The 15,179-nt window shown below is 44.9% G+C and overlaps 1 protein-coding gene and 1 long non-coding RNA gene across 24 annotated transcripts in view; both read left to right on the forward strand.

Moving 5' to 3' along the window:
• Window positions 1-15,179, forward strand: part of PPP1R12B (protein phosphatase 1 regulatory subunit 12B) — a 205,930-nt gene that overhangs the window by 143,739 nt on the left and 47,012 nt on the right. The window contains exon 20 of one of the 23 annotated variants that reach the window (XM_070255905.1): window positions 5,723-7,444. The exons of the other annotated variants lie outside the window; for them this stretch is intronic. Within the exon in view, the coding sequence (XP_070112006.1) occupies window positions 5,723-5,725 (3 nt within the window). The 3' untranslated portion in view covers window positions 5,726-7,444. Of the gene's footprint in view, window positions 1-5,722; window positions 7,445-15,179 lie in introns of those variants that run through there. 23 annotated transcript variants of the gene reach the window in all.
• On the forward strand, window positions 8,932-12,261 carry LOC138921581 (uncharacterized). The gene is made up of 2 exons (XR_011434257.1): window positions 8,932-11,288; window positions 11,542-12,261. It is a non-coding gene; the product is annotated as an uncharacterized lncRNA (long non-coding RNA).

A 15,179-nucleotide genomic window follows, 5' to 3' on the forward strand; every position in this document is an offset into this window, starting at 1 on the left:
GCATCTTCTCTGATCCAAGCTGAGGTGGCTCAAGACTACCCCACAGAGAGAAGTGCTCGTGGTTTAAAAGCTGTCCTGGCAGTTGAGTCCTCAAAACACCACAAAGAAGCCATAAAATTTAAGGCCATGAAAAGCAGTCAGGAGGCCCAGCAAATGAGAGAATTTATGCCTGAGAGAAAAGACAGGAGAACAATTTAAAGAGGATTTTAAAATGTTAAAATTCTCAACATACAGAAGAAGTTAGATTTCACAAAACAAGAATAACAGGTAATGAAACAAGAACAGAAGGGTGTGAGAGAACCACTTAGAAATCTTGGAAGTGAAAGATGTAATATTGAAATGAAAAGATACAATATTGACGTAAAATAACAGATTGTGCAGCATGCTTTTTACAGCTTAAGAGAAAATTAGTGAATTGGAAAATAGAGTGGAGAAAAATCTTTCAGAATGCACTTTAGAGAGAGAATTAGAAAAAATGAAGGAGAAGACATGAAAGATATCCTGAGGAGCTCTAACATACATCTGCTGGGATTTACAAAAAAAAAAAGGAGAAAAGAGAAAGAATGAAAAAGAGGCACTAATCATACTAAAAATTGCAACCAAGAATTTTTCCAGAAATGAAGGTGGGAGTCCTCAAAATAGGAAACCTCACCATGTGTAAAGCAGGATAAATAAACCCATAACTAATAATAATTTCCATAGTGAAATTATAGGGCATTAATGATATAGAGGAAATTTTAAATGCTGAATAATGGTATAGGTAACCCACAAAAGAATGGTGGTCAAATTGGCAGTGGGCTCTGACAATAGTGGATACCGGAAGACAGAGGAGGACCTTCAGAGAGCCGTGGGGGAAGGCAGTTACAAACCTGCAGCTCTGGACAGGGATCTGCACCCCCAACAAGAGGAACATACAGGCATTTTCAGATACACGGGAGCTGACTTCTCAACCCACAGAGCTCTGCTGATGAAAGAACTAAAGGATGTTCCTCAGCAAAAAGAAAAATAAATGCAGAAAAAAGTGAAACACAGGAAACGTGTTAAAATATGATAAGAAAGCTAATAGTTAGTGTTATGTTTAAAAAACTGGATCCAAAATTCCAGCAGTACTAATGTGGTTAAAAGGTGTGAAAGTGTGCTGTGGTCCATGTTTGAGTGAACAAGATACTGGTTAACTCTCTACACTTTTAAAGAGAAAATAGAATTAAATAAGTGTGTTAAATGTAAGAATGCCACTAAAGTGATAGAAATAGGAAAATAGAAAGTACAATTCCTAAATCAGTGATTTTAAGAATTCATTCACTCCGTCCAATAAAGTCAGGAAAGGAGATGAGAAGCAGAACAGAAGACACAGTGATGCGGAAAGACAAATAAGTTGTGTGGGTGGCGATGACGTACACTCAGCCACAGAGCCAGAGACACTCATATCAGGTCATTCTGCTGTCTTCAGAATGATGCCAAAGCGGGGAAAATATATGCAAATACAAACAGAAAGCTGCCGTGGCAACTAATGTTAATATTCATTGAAAGATAATTGTAAGCAAAAAGCATCGAATGACAGGAAGAGATTTCTTACTTGTGGAAAAAGGAAGAATTTGCAAAGAAGGTAAAAATAATGGACTGTAGACACTGAAAATATGGTCTCAAAATTTGTAAAACAAAAACTGACAGAATTGGGGCTGGCCTGGTGGCCCAGCGGTTAAGTTCACACGTTCCGCTTCTCGGCGGCCAGGGGTTCGCCAGTTCATATCCCAGGTGCGGACATGGCACTGCTTGGCAAGCCACGCTGTGGTAGGCATCCCACATATAAAGTAGAGGAAGATGGGCATGGATGTTGCTCAGGGCCAGTCTTCCTCAGCAAAAAGAGGAGAATTGGCAGTAGTTAGCTCAGGGCTAATCTTCCTGAAAAAAAAAAAAACCTGACAGAATAACAAAGAAAATAGTGCAACAGTCAGAGTTGCAGATTTTAACACATCCCTCAGAAATGAATATGTCTAACATAAAAATACTTCAGGACATAAAGGATTTGAACAACATAATTAACCAGCTTGATCCAAGAGGTATAAAATGCACATGGAATGTGTATATCATGAGGACCACACTTAATTAAAAACCAACACTCGTTCACTCATCAAGTATTTACTGAGTGCCTGATATTATATTTGCCATACGTTGTTCTTGGCACTCGGAATATGAGTCAACAAGACGGACAAAGATCCTGGCCATGTGAACTTACGTTCTAGCAGGGAGTAGAGGAGGAGGCAGACAGTAAACAGTAAACGTAATAAAGATAGGACATGTCAGACACTGATGGGAACGGTTTGAAACGAAAGGGTCGGCTGACGAGGGCTGGGTGGAGAGAAAACAGGCTGTGGTACCCAGCAGGGCGTCTGAGTAAATCTTGTTGACAGACGGAGCTTTGAACACAGACTTGAAGAAGCTGAGGGAGTCCTCAAAGGTGTGTGGAGGAAGAGCATTCCAGGTAGAGGGAGCAGCTAGCACAAGGTCACATGGTGGGACAGAAGTGGCGCATAACAGGGATTGTGGAGGAGAGCCCTAGGAAGGAGAGTCGGGGCGTGTGGGTGGAGGTGTAGCAGCCTTTGTCGTTTACTCTGAGCTCAGTGAGGAACCACTGCGGGGTTCTGAGTAGAGGAGGGACGTGATCTGGCTTCAGTTTTAGGAACACTCCGGCTGCTGTGTGGAGATTGGACTTGGGAGACTATTACAGTGATCAGGCAAGAGATGGTGGGGGCTGCATCACGTGGTGGCAGTGGAGGTGTCAAGAGGTGATGGGATTCTGGATATGTAGGATGTAGGGAAAGAGGAGTCTGGGATGACTCCCAGGTCTCTGGCCTGAGCAGTTGGAAAGGTAGTTGCCATTAACTGCCGTGGGGAAGTCTGTAGATGAAGCAGGCTGGGGAGGAAAAGCAGGAATCCAGTTTGGGATATGTTGGGTTTGAGGTACCTATTTGCTACCTAACTAGAAAATTGGTAGTTAGATCTGTGGCAACCAAGGAGCATTTAGATGATATTTAAAGCCATGAGACTGTATGAGACAATGGGAAGGCAATATAGAAAGAGAAGAGGATCAAGGACTAAACCCTGGGCCACTCCGACATGGAGAGTTTGGGGAGAATAGGAGGTACCAGCCAGAGGGGCAGGAGGAAACCAAGAAGAGTGTGGTGTCCTTTCTAGTGTGATTGAAAAAACGATTAAGAAGGAAATAGTTATCAACTTTGTTAAATGTTGCTGATAGGTCAAGGAAGATAAAGACCAAGAACTGGCCATTGATTTTGTCAACATGAAGGTCAGTGGTGACCTTGATAAGAGTAGTTTTGATGAAATAATGGGACAGAAAGGTTGATTGGAGTGTTTTTAAGACACAATGGGGGAGAGAAATTAGAAACATTGAGAAAAGTCATTTTTTTAAAGCAAGTTTTTTCAGCAAAGGAGGGCAAAGAAATGGAATGACAGCTTACAGGAGATACAGAGTCAAGAGAAAGATGTTTTTAAATGGGAGAAATAGGTGCATGTTGGCTGATGGGAATGCTCTAGGAGAGAGCAAAAAAAACAAATTATGACATAGGAGGAAGAATAGAGAGCTGCTGGAGCGAGGTCCTGGAGTAGGCAAGAGGGAACGGGATGTAGGGCACGAGTTGAAAGACTGACTTCAAACAGAAGCAGGTTAAGTTCATCGATGGCAAGCGGTGGGTAAATGTGGTGACGGGAGTCTGGAACTTCTCTTCCAGTTGCTTCAGTTTTCTCAGTGCAGTAGAAAGCAAGATCAGCAGCCAAGAAAGACCATGAGGAAGGAAGTCTTGGGTGTTTGAGTTGGAAGGCAAGGGGATGAAATGGTTGTCTATGAAAGCGAGTGGACTAGTGAAGTACCTGAGTGCCTGGCAGTATTGAGAGTCCACTAAGGTTCAAAGTAATGAATTTAAATTGAGAACAATGAGCGTGGTTGTGTATTTTTTTTCCCAACCACTTTCAGTGGCACAGGCCCATGTGTGGAGTAGGCAGAAAATGGAATTGACCCAAGGTTGTAGTTTTGCTGAGTACTATGAAGGGAGAGAGGGGAAAGAGAGTAATGAAGGTGATGGACCATGGAATTTAGGCTGGATAGGAGGGATGGGGATGAAGGACATCAGGGACCTGAGAGACAGTGGGATTCCATCAGGTCGAAGGCTAGTTCAGGGTCACTACTGAGAGCGAGTGAGCTGGGAAGGTAGGATGTGGTGATGGAAAATCGAGATCAGAGAGGTGTCACAGCTCTTTGTAATGGCAGTGAAGAAGATAATGGGCCAAGAAAAGAATGCTTTGAAAACTAAAAACTCCCTTCTAAATACTGCACTGGTTAAGGAGATATTATAATAAGAATTACAAAATATTTAGAATGGAACAACAATGAAATTACTTCACATTAGGTGTTGTAGGAGTAGCTAAAGAGAGAAATCTATAACCTTAAACGCATGGTTAAGGTTGAAAATATTTGAAAATGAGAAAGAATGAAATTAAATGAGCTAAACTTTCAAACTCAAGAAGCTAGGAGAAGAACAGTATGGCCAAATGAAGTAGAAAGGAAGAAATAAAATAAAGATAAAAGTAGAAATTAGCCAACAGAAAACTACACAGCAGGAGAGATGGTTGGTAATAACAGAAGTTGGATCTTTGAAAAGATGTATAAAATACAACAGACCTTTGACACGCTGACCAGGGGGAAAAAAACAGTTGGTGTGAACAGTGATCGGAAGGGAAAGGGGGACAAAATTACAAGTAAAACAGATGTTAAAACTCATAAGACAGGGCCGGCACAGTGGTTAAGTGCGCACGTTCCGCTTTGGCTGCGCAGGGTTCGCCGGTTCAGATCCCGGGTGTGGACATGGCAGTGCTTGTCAAGCCATGCTGTGGCAGGCGTCCCACGTATAAAGTAGAGGAAGATGGGCACGGATGTTAACTCAGGGCCAGTCTTCCTCAGCAAAAAGAGGAGGATTGGCAGCAGATGTTAGCTCAGGGCTAAATCTTCCTCTAAAAAAAAAAAAATCATAGGACAGTATTTTGAACAACATTACGCCAATAAGAGTAAAAACTTAGTTTAAGTGGTTACTCTTCTGGGAAAATAGAAAATATCAAAATGACTCAAGAAGAAATAGGAAAAAGAAAAGCCCAACAGCCATTAAAGAAAATTTAATAATAATTTGAACCACCACCATCCCAACCTCTGGCCAAAGACACCAGGGCTAGACTAGCTTGAGGAGAAATGTTATCAAACCTTCAAGGAACAAGTATAAGAATACTTGTCTTTTACAAACTGTTTCAGAGAATATAAAGAAGGAAACCAGAATCCACACTAAATTGTCTTGCTTCCAACTTGTTTAGGGACAACGAAAGGAAGCTAAGAAGTGGAGCAGGAAAAACAAGCAGAAAGTCTGAATATTTCCCACCAAAAGCAGCAGAGCAGCAGAGACGTTTGCCTAATTAGGCTGCAGGTCTCGCAGGTGGGGCGTCAGACTCCTGAGGTTAACACACACTCACTGTGCCCTTAGAGTTTACGTTCCAGTTGTAGTGATGTTTTGGATACTGTCACTCAGCCTGTGTTAGGACCAATAGCGTGTATTTGTGAGATGGCTGGGTCATCAACAGTCTGTGGCATGGAGAAGGTACTTATGTTTTGGTTTGTTTGCTTAAATATATGCTAATTATTTGGCTCTGACCCTAACTGCAGTAACACGTTGTTGTCAGTGCCTGGATGGCCCAGATGGTGACACTGCACGCGGCCTCGCACACTCGGGGATTCAGACAGCGGCCTCGCGCACTCGGGGACTCAGACAGCGGCCTCGCGCACTCGGGGACTCAGACAGCGGCCTCGCGCACTCGGGGACTCAGACAGCGGCCTCGCGCACTCGGGGACTCAGACAGCGGCCTCGCGCACTCGGGGACTCAGACAGCGGCCTCGCGCACTCGGGGACTCAGACAGCGGCCTCGCGCACTCGGGGACTCAGACAGCGGCCTCGCGCACTCGGGGACTCAGACAGCGGCCTCGCGCACTCGGGGACTCAGACAGCGGCCTCGCGCACTCGGGGACTCAGACAGCAGTCCCTCCAGGCCCTTTCTGTGCCTGGCCAACAGTCCGTGGTTCTGTGTGCACCAGGCAGTCAGTCCTCATGGAGCTTAGTTCTTTCCCCTGTTGCCTGCTAAACAACAGGCTCCAGGAATCTAGTTAATTTGACCCCCACGTTGGTCCCATTTGCCATTCCTCATGACCCTCGCCGGTGTTTCTCTTCCACTGCAGCAGTGCTTGCCTCAACGTCATTGTGTCTGTGAGGAATTACGTTGGCCTTGTAATGTGGGAACCACAGGGGTGACAGGACCGGCGCCTCGTGCTCTGGGCATTGTTTCTGCCTCCCCCCGGCTGGCTGAAGGAGCTGTGTTACTGAGTTATACTGTGATGTGGGGGTGACAGGACCGGCGCCTCGTGCTCTGGGTGTTGTTTCTGCCTCCCCCCGGCTGGCTGAAGGAGCTGTGTTACTGAGTTATACTGTGATGTGGGGGTGACAGGACCGGCGCCTCGTGCTCTGGGCGTTGTTTCTGCGTCCTCCCCGGCTGGCTGAAGGAGCTGTGTTACTGAGTTATACTGTGATGTGGGGGTGACAGGACCGGTGCCTCGTGCTCTGGGCGTTGTTTCTGCCTCCCCCCGGCTGGCTGAAGGGACTGTGTTACTGAGTTATACTGTGATGTGGGGTTGAAATGCATTCCCCATTACAGACTGCTCTTTACCTGCCATGGGCAAAAATAACCTGGACAAAAATAGTACTCTGCCTATGAAATGTTTTTTCTTTCAACTTTTTTCTAAGGATTGGCTTTTCGGGGTATCTCCTGTATCTTAGGCACAGGGAGAAACTTTTGTGTCCTCTTCAGAGCTATAGCTGTATTTTTTAGGAAGAACCAAAGTGTAAACCTCCCCTGGCAGAACCCTAGTGGAGGGGCAAACTGATGTCTAGTGGAAGTGAGAAAGGCAGAAGAAGGAGAAGTTGGATAGTGGGAGGCTTCACTTGGCACCAAAGAAAATAATTTGCACATCACAGAAGCAAGAGGCTTAGAGGCTAAGCCTGGTAGTGCAGTGGCGTCCTTCACCTTCAGCTGTTCTAAAGCATTTTTAATTGAGAACGTGGGCAGGAAGCGTACATAGGTGGCACGTGGACAGACACGTCCGCTCCGTGTCAGCAGTGTCTGTGAGGCCGAGAGAGTGCGAGCCAGTCCAGTGCAGACAGGAAGGTTCTTCACAGGCGCTTCCAGATCGGCTCTGAGAAGAGTGGGTGCTGAGTTTCAGACGACATTTTCAGTGATAAGGAGGGAGTATTCTTAGTAAACCCAGATGAATGGGGCAGCCTTGACTTCTAGACCAACTGTAAAGTCAGGATTATGAAGACTAGTTAAAGAATTTAAATTTCTATGTGAACCTGCTTTTCTTAGTACGGGCCTTTTTCCTTAAAACTCTGCAGGAACTAATAATGGGAAATAATTGTTCCTTTTCTTACCACCTGATGGAGCATTCAGCTAAATTTATAGGCTTTAAAGAAAATTACTAAAATATTAAAAAAGTAAATCAAGTTGATGACAGTTAAACTTGAACCTAAAGTAGAATTTCTGAATCTTTGTATTTTTTTGTAGGCTTCCACTACTCATGGTTTGTGACGGTTCTCCAATTTTATAACTTTAAATTGTAGGTTTCGTCTTCAGGAAGCTCGCTGTTACCAAATATTTGAGCCTAAATTTCGGGCATGTTGCCACCAGATGGTAGTATGTTTGCCTGACATATTAGGTTACAAGCACAGCCAGAATATCATAAAGATCTTTATGCACTAAACAGACTTATTTATTTTAAAAGTCACTCTAAAATATAGTTATTATATGGTGTTATCAGCATCATTCTCCTTGACTTTTTTTTTTTTTTTAAGATTGGCACCTGAGCTAACATCTGTTGCCAGTCTTTTCTTTTTCTTCTTCGCCCCAAAGCCCCCCAGTATGTAGTTGTGTATTCTAGTTGTAGGTCCTTCTGGCTCTGCTGTGTGGGACACTGCCTAAGCATGGCCTGACGAGCGGTGCCATGTCCGTGCCCAGGATCCGAACCAGCAAAACCCTGGGCTGCTGAAGCAGAGCGTGCAGAGCAGAACTTAACACTCGGCCACAGGGCCAGCCCTCCTTGACTTTTTTAAACAACGTTTTTTAAACAACTTGACTTAACTGAATATTTATAGCTTTAACAAAAGTTTCTCGTGTCATACTCTTTTCAAGCTACTTCTCCAGTGTTTAACCAGCCATGTAACCTATAGAGAGAGCTCTTTTGGCTTCTTTTAAGCTAATCAGAAAAGATCTAATTTGGAGCCCGCCCCATGGCCAAGTGGTTGAGTTTGCGTTCTCTGTTTCGGTGACCAGGGGTTTCGCCAGTTCGGATCCTGGGCGCAGACCTAGCATTGCTCATCAGGCCATGCTGAGGCAGCGTCCCATGTAGCAGAACCAGAAGGACCTACAACTATGTATTGGGGGTTTTGGGGAGAAGAAAAAAAAAAGATTGGCAATAGATGTTAGCTCAGGTGCCAATCTTTAAAACAACAACAACAAAAAGAAAGCATTGAGAATACATACCTGCTTCTTCAAAAAAAGGATCTAATTTGCCCCGTCAGTGCTTCTGATCAGTTCAAGCATTCTTTCTCATCAGGGCACTGTGAGCATCTTGGCGGAGTAATGCTGCATCATGTGGGCCTGTCTGGCACGTGCTAGGACGTCCTACAGAATGCCGATGGCACTCTCCGGTGACCGTGAGAACGGTGTCCCCGCGTGTTTCCAGACGCCCCTGTAGGAAGTGTTGCCCCCACGCCCCTCCGCCCTGGAAGACCTCTGCTCAGGCTCTCATCTGCTCCTTCCTGCTTCACTGCTGCTTCTCTCCTGTGTGGCCTACAAAGAGAGAGGGAGTGGGAAAAGCTGCACAGGTTATTCCCGTGAAATGGAGGTAGCTTTCCACTTCTGTTTGCCTTTTTTAGCTGTTGCTAAATTTAAATTTAATTGCAAAACACGAAACCCATAAACTAACTGTGGGACAGGTTTACAGAGTGATTTTCTTAAAGGGCCTGTACAGTCCCTCAGCCTGGAGTGAGTTTCTGAGAGTTAAGCTTTCGTGACCCTGGGACGTGGTCATTTAAGTACTGAGAGCAAGACTAGGAACCTTTTGGAGACGAGTGAGTGTCGGTGAGCTCTGCGCTGGGCAGCTTGCAGGCCCGTCTGACCTGGCCGCTCTGTGACTGCCTGCCCCTCAGAAGGGCACAGTCCTCCCCCACCCCAGCAACCCACCAGGGTACAGACGGGCCTTTCAGGGGATGTGTTTTCTTGGTCTGGTTTTTGGCTTTTATTGCTTTTTCATAAAGAACACATGTCAGAAGCCCTTTATTGAATGGAAAGAATTGCAGGGCTTCCCTCTGCTCTGCGTTTCCTTACATGTGGAATGAAGGCCGACTCTTCACTCTGGAATGATTCATTTCAAAGGAGAAGTTGAGGGTAAAAGATTCATTTTGTGGTAAAATCCCTAATTTGTCCACCCAGGAGCATCTGTACAGGAGTCCTCGTTAAATGTGAGTTACCTTCATTGATCCGCCCCATCCCCAAAGCAGGGGGACGATTTTCACATCACATAAATTAAAGCAGGATCAAGCTGGGAAAATGGGAAGAGAAAGGAGGTAAGTGACAAAGAGCATCCTGCTTCCTTCAGAACTAACTTCTCACACACCCCCCGCCCCCAAAGAACGCTGTGGCCCCTCTGGGTGCTCAGTAATAAAAAAAAAACATATAAAACACGGATAGCAAATGAAACTGTGATGGAGGCTGCTCTTCCGTCTTGGCCGTGTGCTGCTGCTGGTCCCCTTTGCAAACAGCTTGTTTGTCTAGCGTGAGATTGGAAGTCACTTAAACTGTGTACTGGGGGAGCTTTGGGGACAAAAAGGAAAAATAAAATCTTTTTTAAAAAATAAATAAATAAATAAAATATTTCCTTTGGTCCTTATTTTCATAAGTAGCCCTGAAAATGATTGCTGTGTTCCAACCTCTTAGTTACAAAAGGAGGAACAAGGATCTTGAATAATTTATAGTTCTTAATTGTTTAATCCTTGACTCGCTGCCTTCTTCCCTAAATCTGAACTAAAATACTATATATTGTGACTACTCAGAAGTCTATAAACTAAGCTACCAAAAAAGCTGATTTGTGGGAAGCAGCAGCAGAATTTTTGAAAGACTAGGTAATGTCTACCAAACTGTTGACAGTCTCCTTTGGGCCTTGAGGACCTTGTGGTTTGGAAGCCATGCTCACCTTCCAAAAGGACCTTTCCCTGCTCTTGCGGTATCTGATGAAATGGGCAGGGACTGGTAAGGGGTTCTTTGGGCACTATGCCAAAGGTAGAATCTTAGAGATGGCAATTCTGGATGACTGAGCATCAAGTTTGGGGCCACTTCAGAAAAGTCTAGGCCTGAAGTTTCTGGCTAAAGTCATACAACATTTATTTATTGATGTAAACATGTCTTAACCTAGGCTCAATTCTGACATTCACAAGTGCTAATAGAAAGGGTCTTTCTTTCTTTTCTTTTTTTTTCCCCTGGCGAGGAAGATCGGCCCTGAGCTAACATGTTGCCAATCTTCCTCTTTTTGCTTGAGGAAGATTGTCGCTGAGCTAACATCTGTGCCAGTCTTCCTCTATTTTGTATGTAGGATGCCATGTCAGCATGGCTTGGTGAGTGGTGTGTAGGTCTATGCCTGGGATCCAAACCCACGAACCCTGGGCCTCTGAAGTGGAGCACACGAGCTTAACCACTACACCACCCACCGGGCTGGCCCTGAGAGGGTCTTTTCTGACCCCTTCAGCAAGCAGCACTCCAGAGTTTTATTCTGCTTTCCTGTGTTCTTTTTTGTAACAAAAAAAACTTGAGAAGTGTAGATGGGAACCGTGTGAGATTATGAACTTTACTTTTAAAAGCGATGAGACTTGGCGTGATTGTAGCATGGTAGAGTAAAGCCTCTCTAGGCTTTGCAGTCAGTGGAATTGGGAGAGCCATCTTCAGCAGCTGTTGGCAGTTGAGGACAGTTTGGTGGGTGCCTCCGCCCGGTCCTGGGCACGCATCTGTGTTTGTGTTCTCCCTCAGGAATGAAAACAGGTAGTGTGCTGTGAACCAAGGGCCAGTGATGTCCTGTGCGTGCACGTTCTCTCCTTCCTCGTGTGCTCTTCTCTCCTGCTCAAAATCTTCGCTAGGTGCTGTTTTTTTTTTTGTTTTTTTTTTTTTTTTAAAGATTTTATTTTTTTTCCTTTGTCTCCCCAAAGCCCCCCGGTACATAGTTGTATATTCTTTGTTGTGGGTCCTTCTAGTTGTGGCATATGGGACGCTGCCTCAGCGTGGTTTGATGAGCAGTGCCATGTCCGCGCCCAGGATTCGAAGTGATGAAACACTGGGCTGCCTGCAGCGGAGCGCGCGAACTTAACCACTCGGCCACGGGGCCAGCCCCAGGTGCGGTTTTTTTAAAAGATGTTTTTTAATCACTTTGATCTATCCTGGGTCAGTACCAGGACCCATTCTGCAGGCTGGGGGTCGTTGTTGAATGGCGAATACAGCAAGCAGAAATAACCAAAGTGTTTTTTCTATGAACTTAATAATTATATCGTGTTTGGCCAAAATGTAATATGCTTACAAATTCTACAGCCTGGGGCAGCTACAGTCCCCTCTTCATGTGGTCGTAAACCACAAACAAAAAAGATCTGGCGATCTTAGATTGTCAGTCTGTTGGAGAGAAAGGGGCACTGTGTTCTTCACTTAGGAAGAAAGAGTTGGAATTCCCAGCTCCTTTCTCGAGATGATAGTAGGGCTGTCCTGCTCCTTTTAGTTGGAGCATTCAGTGCCATTCGAGGTGTCTCCAGTCATGCCACAGCAGGGGTTTGCAGGGTGCTTCGGGGTAGTCTGAAAGGCGGTGTGGTGAATCTGGTGGTCTCACAGACACAAGAGATGGTTCTGGGAATTGCATCAACACATGGAGGGAATAAAAACTCCTTCCCTCCTAGAGAGAACAGATTGGTGGCTACCAGGGGAGAGGAGAGGTGGGGGGTGGGCACAGGGGATGGCGTGGTGCACCTGCAACACGACTGACAATCAGTAATGTACAACTGAAATTTTACAAGTTTGTAACCTATCATTAACTCAATAAAAAAAATTTAAAAAAAGAAAAAAGAAAAAGCTCATTCCCTCCTGACTTGTGGTGGTGTTTGTCCACCAGATCCGAATCTTGTTCAGTAAGTAGTGATTTCTTGCGTGTGTGCAGGCAGGCAGAGCGCGTCTCCTTTGCCAGTGTGGACCTCAGGGGTGAGATGACTGTCGTGTCATGCCAGAGCAGAAGCTGCTGCTGCTCTCCTCGCCGGCGAAGGGCTTGCACTGGCTCTGTGCTCTTGGCTTTCAAACGATGTGGACGGTGGCCCACCGTAAGACATCCATTGTACGCTGTGACTCGGCGTACGTCTGAGTGTATCCTGTACGACTGGAGCAGTGCTTCACGGAAGCGTTCTCTTCCTTTACCGTGTGTAACGCACGCTCACACTTGCTCTTCCGCTTCCCTTTCTGTTGGTCTGGTTGTGGCCGTATGAGTGATTCAGGACTCCTCGAGAGTCTCAGGCCACGGTCACTGTGCCTCCGGCCCAATGACTACCCACTGCCATTAACAAACTTACATCTGTCATGAGACTGTCTTTCAGAAACTCTCAGAATTAGAAGTTACCTCATTTGCCCCCCTTTCCTACCCCAGGAAGATGAAAGAAAAGGTTTTTTTAACTTTTTATTTTGAGACAATTTCAAACTTACAGAAATGTTTCAAGAATGGTACACAGAACTCCTGTATACCCTTCACCCAGAGACTACGTGCAGACTTCACCATTGTCTAGTAATGTCCTTTGTAGCAGAAGAATGCAACCCAGGGTCACCGTTACACCTGGTTCCCAAGTATGTCTGGGCTCTCCTTGACTTTCATGACCTTGATATTTTTTAAAATAACAGGCCTGTCATGTATGTCCCTCAGTTTGGGTCCAGTGTTTCCTCATAAGTAGACCCAGTTTTTACCATAACGTCACGGAAGTGACACTTTGCTCTTCTCGTTGCGCTGGCAGTGTTGGCTTGTCGTCACTTGATTAAGATGGTGTCTGCCAGGGTTCTCCTCCGTACGGTTCCTTGTCCTCCTTTGTGACTAATAAATATTTTGTGAGGCGATAGTTTGAGATTATGTAAAATCCAGTTCCTCCTCCTACTTTTCCATGAGTTTTCGTATCACTTAATGCTCTTTTCTTGGATTGATTTTACAATATTTGCCCAATGGTGATTTTTCTAATTTTGTTACTCCTTCTGCATTCATGAGTAGGCATTCTACGCTGAGGAAGAGCTTTCTCTCCTCATTTAGTTTTTCGTTCTTTTGTTTATATTCGTGTGGACTCATGGACTCCTGTTTTATTCAGTGGGTTATAACTTGTTACTATCATCATTTTTTTTGATGCTCAAATTGCCCCAGGTGTAGCTTTTCAAGCAGGCCTGTCCTTTTGTCACTCCCCGTCATTCTGTCAGTGCTTCCTTACTTTGTGACGTGAGGGAACCAGGCTGCTCTCCCTGCCCCTGCTCTGCAGTTAGCCGTTTCCTGTTCCTTTTGGTGGAGTGGCATTTGGAAACAATGATCTGGGCACCAGGTCTGTAAAATGCTGCTGGGGTGTTGCTCTTCCCAGGCGCTCTTAGTGCGGTGCCAGGAAAGACATATGTAGGTGCATTTATTCACACACCCACACACACACATATGTACACACTTACATCTTTAGTTATTTATATGTGTATGCACACACGTGTGTATAGAATCATTAGTTCACACCAATACCTCCAGTTCCTGCATACCACCACAAGGTTCTGTCTAGCTTTCCCTTTTTTCTTATTTATAACTGTCTGCTCCCACAGTGAGAAACCTAGTTCCGATTGTCCTCGGTATGTTTACTTATTTGCTCAATCCCTGTATAAAGCACATCCCCCAACTAAACCGGGCTGCTGTCTCCTGCCGTACTTTTTCCTTACACGAGGACACTGCCTTCCAAGAAAGAAGATAGAGAAGGAGGGAGGAAGGCAGATAGGTTTTTCCTAAAGCATTTGAAGAGGAGACTCTGTCTTTTCTTTCAGTAGCCTTCTGCATAACCATGAGGAAAATGAGTGCATCTGAGCTCTTTGCTTAACATTTTCATTTAGATCCTTACATGTTTTCTGAGTGCATGTGCAAATTGGTCAAGCAATTTTTGTGATAACTGCCCTAGGCTGAGCATGACCACATGCTGGGCGCTGTGCTGGATGACATTATATATATATATGTATGTATGTTAGGCTTAAAACGTATGATAGCTTTGCAAGATAGACGTCATTTTTGAAGTGAGCCAAATAAGATTCAGTGAGTTTAATAAGGAACCTGACCTGGGTTTGAGTTTCAAGATATCTGGCCTCCAGGCCCACACCCTTCCCAGACCACATGTGCGGATGGTGGTATGTTGGTTGCTTTGGGAATCATCACTGGGGGGCATTTTACCAAACATCGTCACTCTTAAACCATAGTGTTTCATTTTCTTGACTTAAAATATAAGAGGAAAAGCTAGGAATTACTCAGCTGGCTCATTCATTTCTTCTTCTAAGAAGATTCCACTAGAAGACTACTTTGGGAGAGTCACTGGTCAGGATTCACGTCAGGAGGGGTTCTTTTGGCTTGCCCACACATTTGATGTGTGCCACCTCAAAGAACAGTAAACACCCACAGTCCCTTTGTTGGATGGTTCTTAGGTTTGTTGGAGACTGTTGAGCTGACCACGTGAGACTCTTCGTTCCATGACATTAAATAACCTCCGTAAGTTTGTGAATGTTTCTCTCTGTCTTACCCAGAAGAAAGAAAACAGATGAGCCCAACATCCCCTCCTGCTCATCTGAAATCAGTTGTTTTCTGGACACGTTTGCACAGTACTCCCCATGGAAGTCTGTCTCTGAGGCACTCTTTTACCAGGCTCTTTGGTTACTAAACCTGAATTTGAGAGAAACAGACTGGATCATCCCTGAGAAAGAAGAAGAGAGGGTGATTCTTTGTTGCTCTCAGCTAT

Source organism: Equus caballus, chromosome 30 (genome assembly GCF_041296265.1).
Source record: "Equus caballus isolate H_3958 breed thoroughbred chromosome 30, TB-T2T, whole genome shotgun sequence".
NCBI lineage: Eukaryota > Metazoa > Chordata > Mammalia > Perissodactyla > Equidae > Equus > Equus caballus.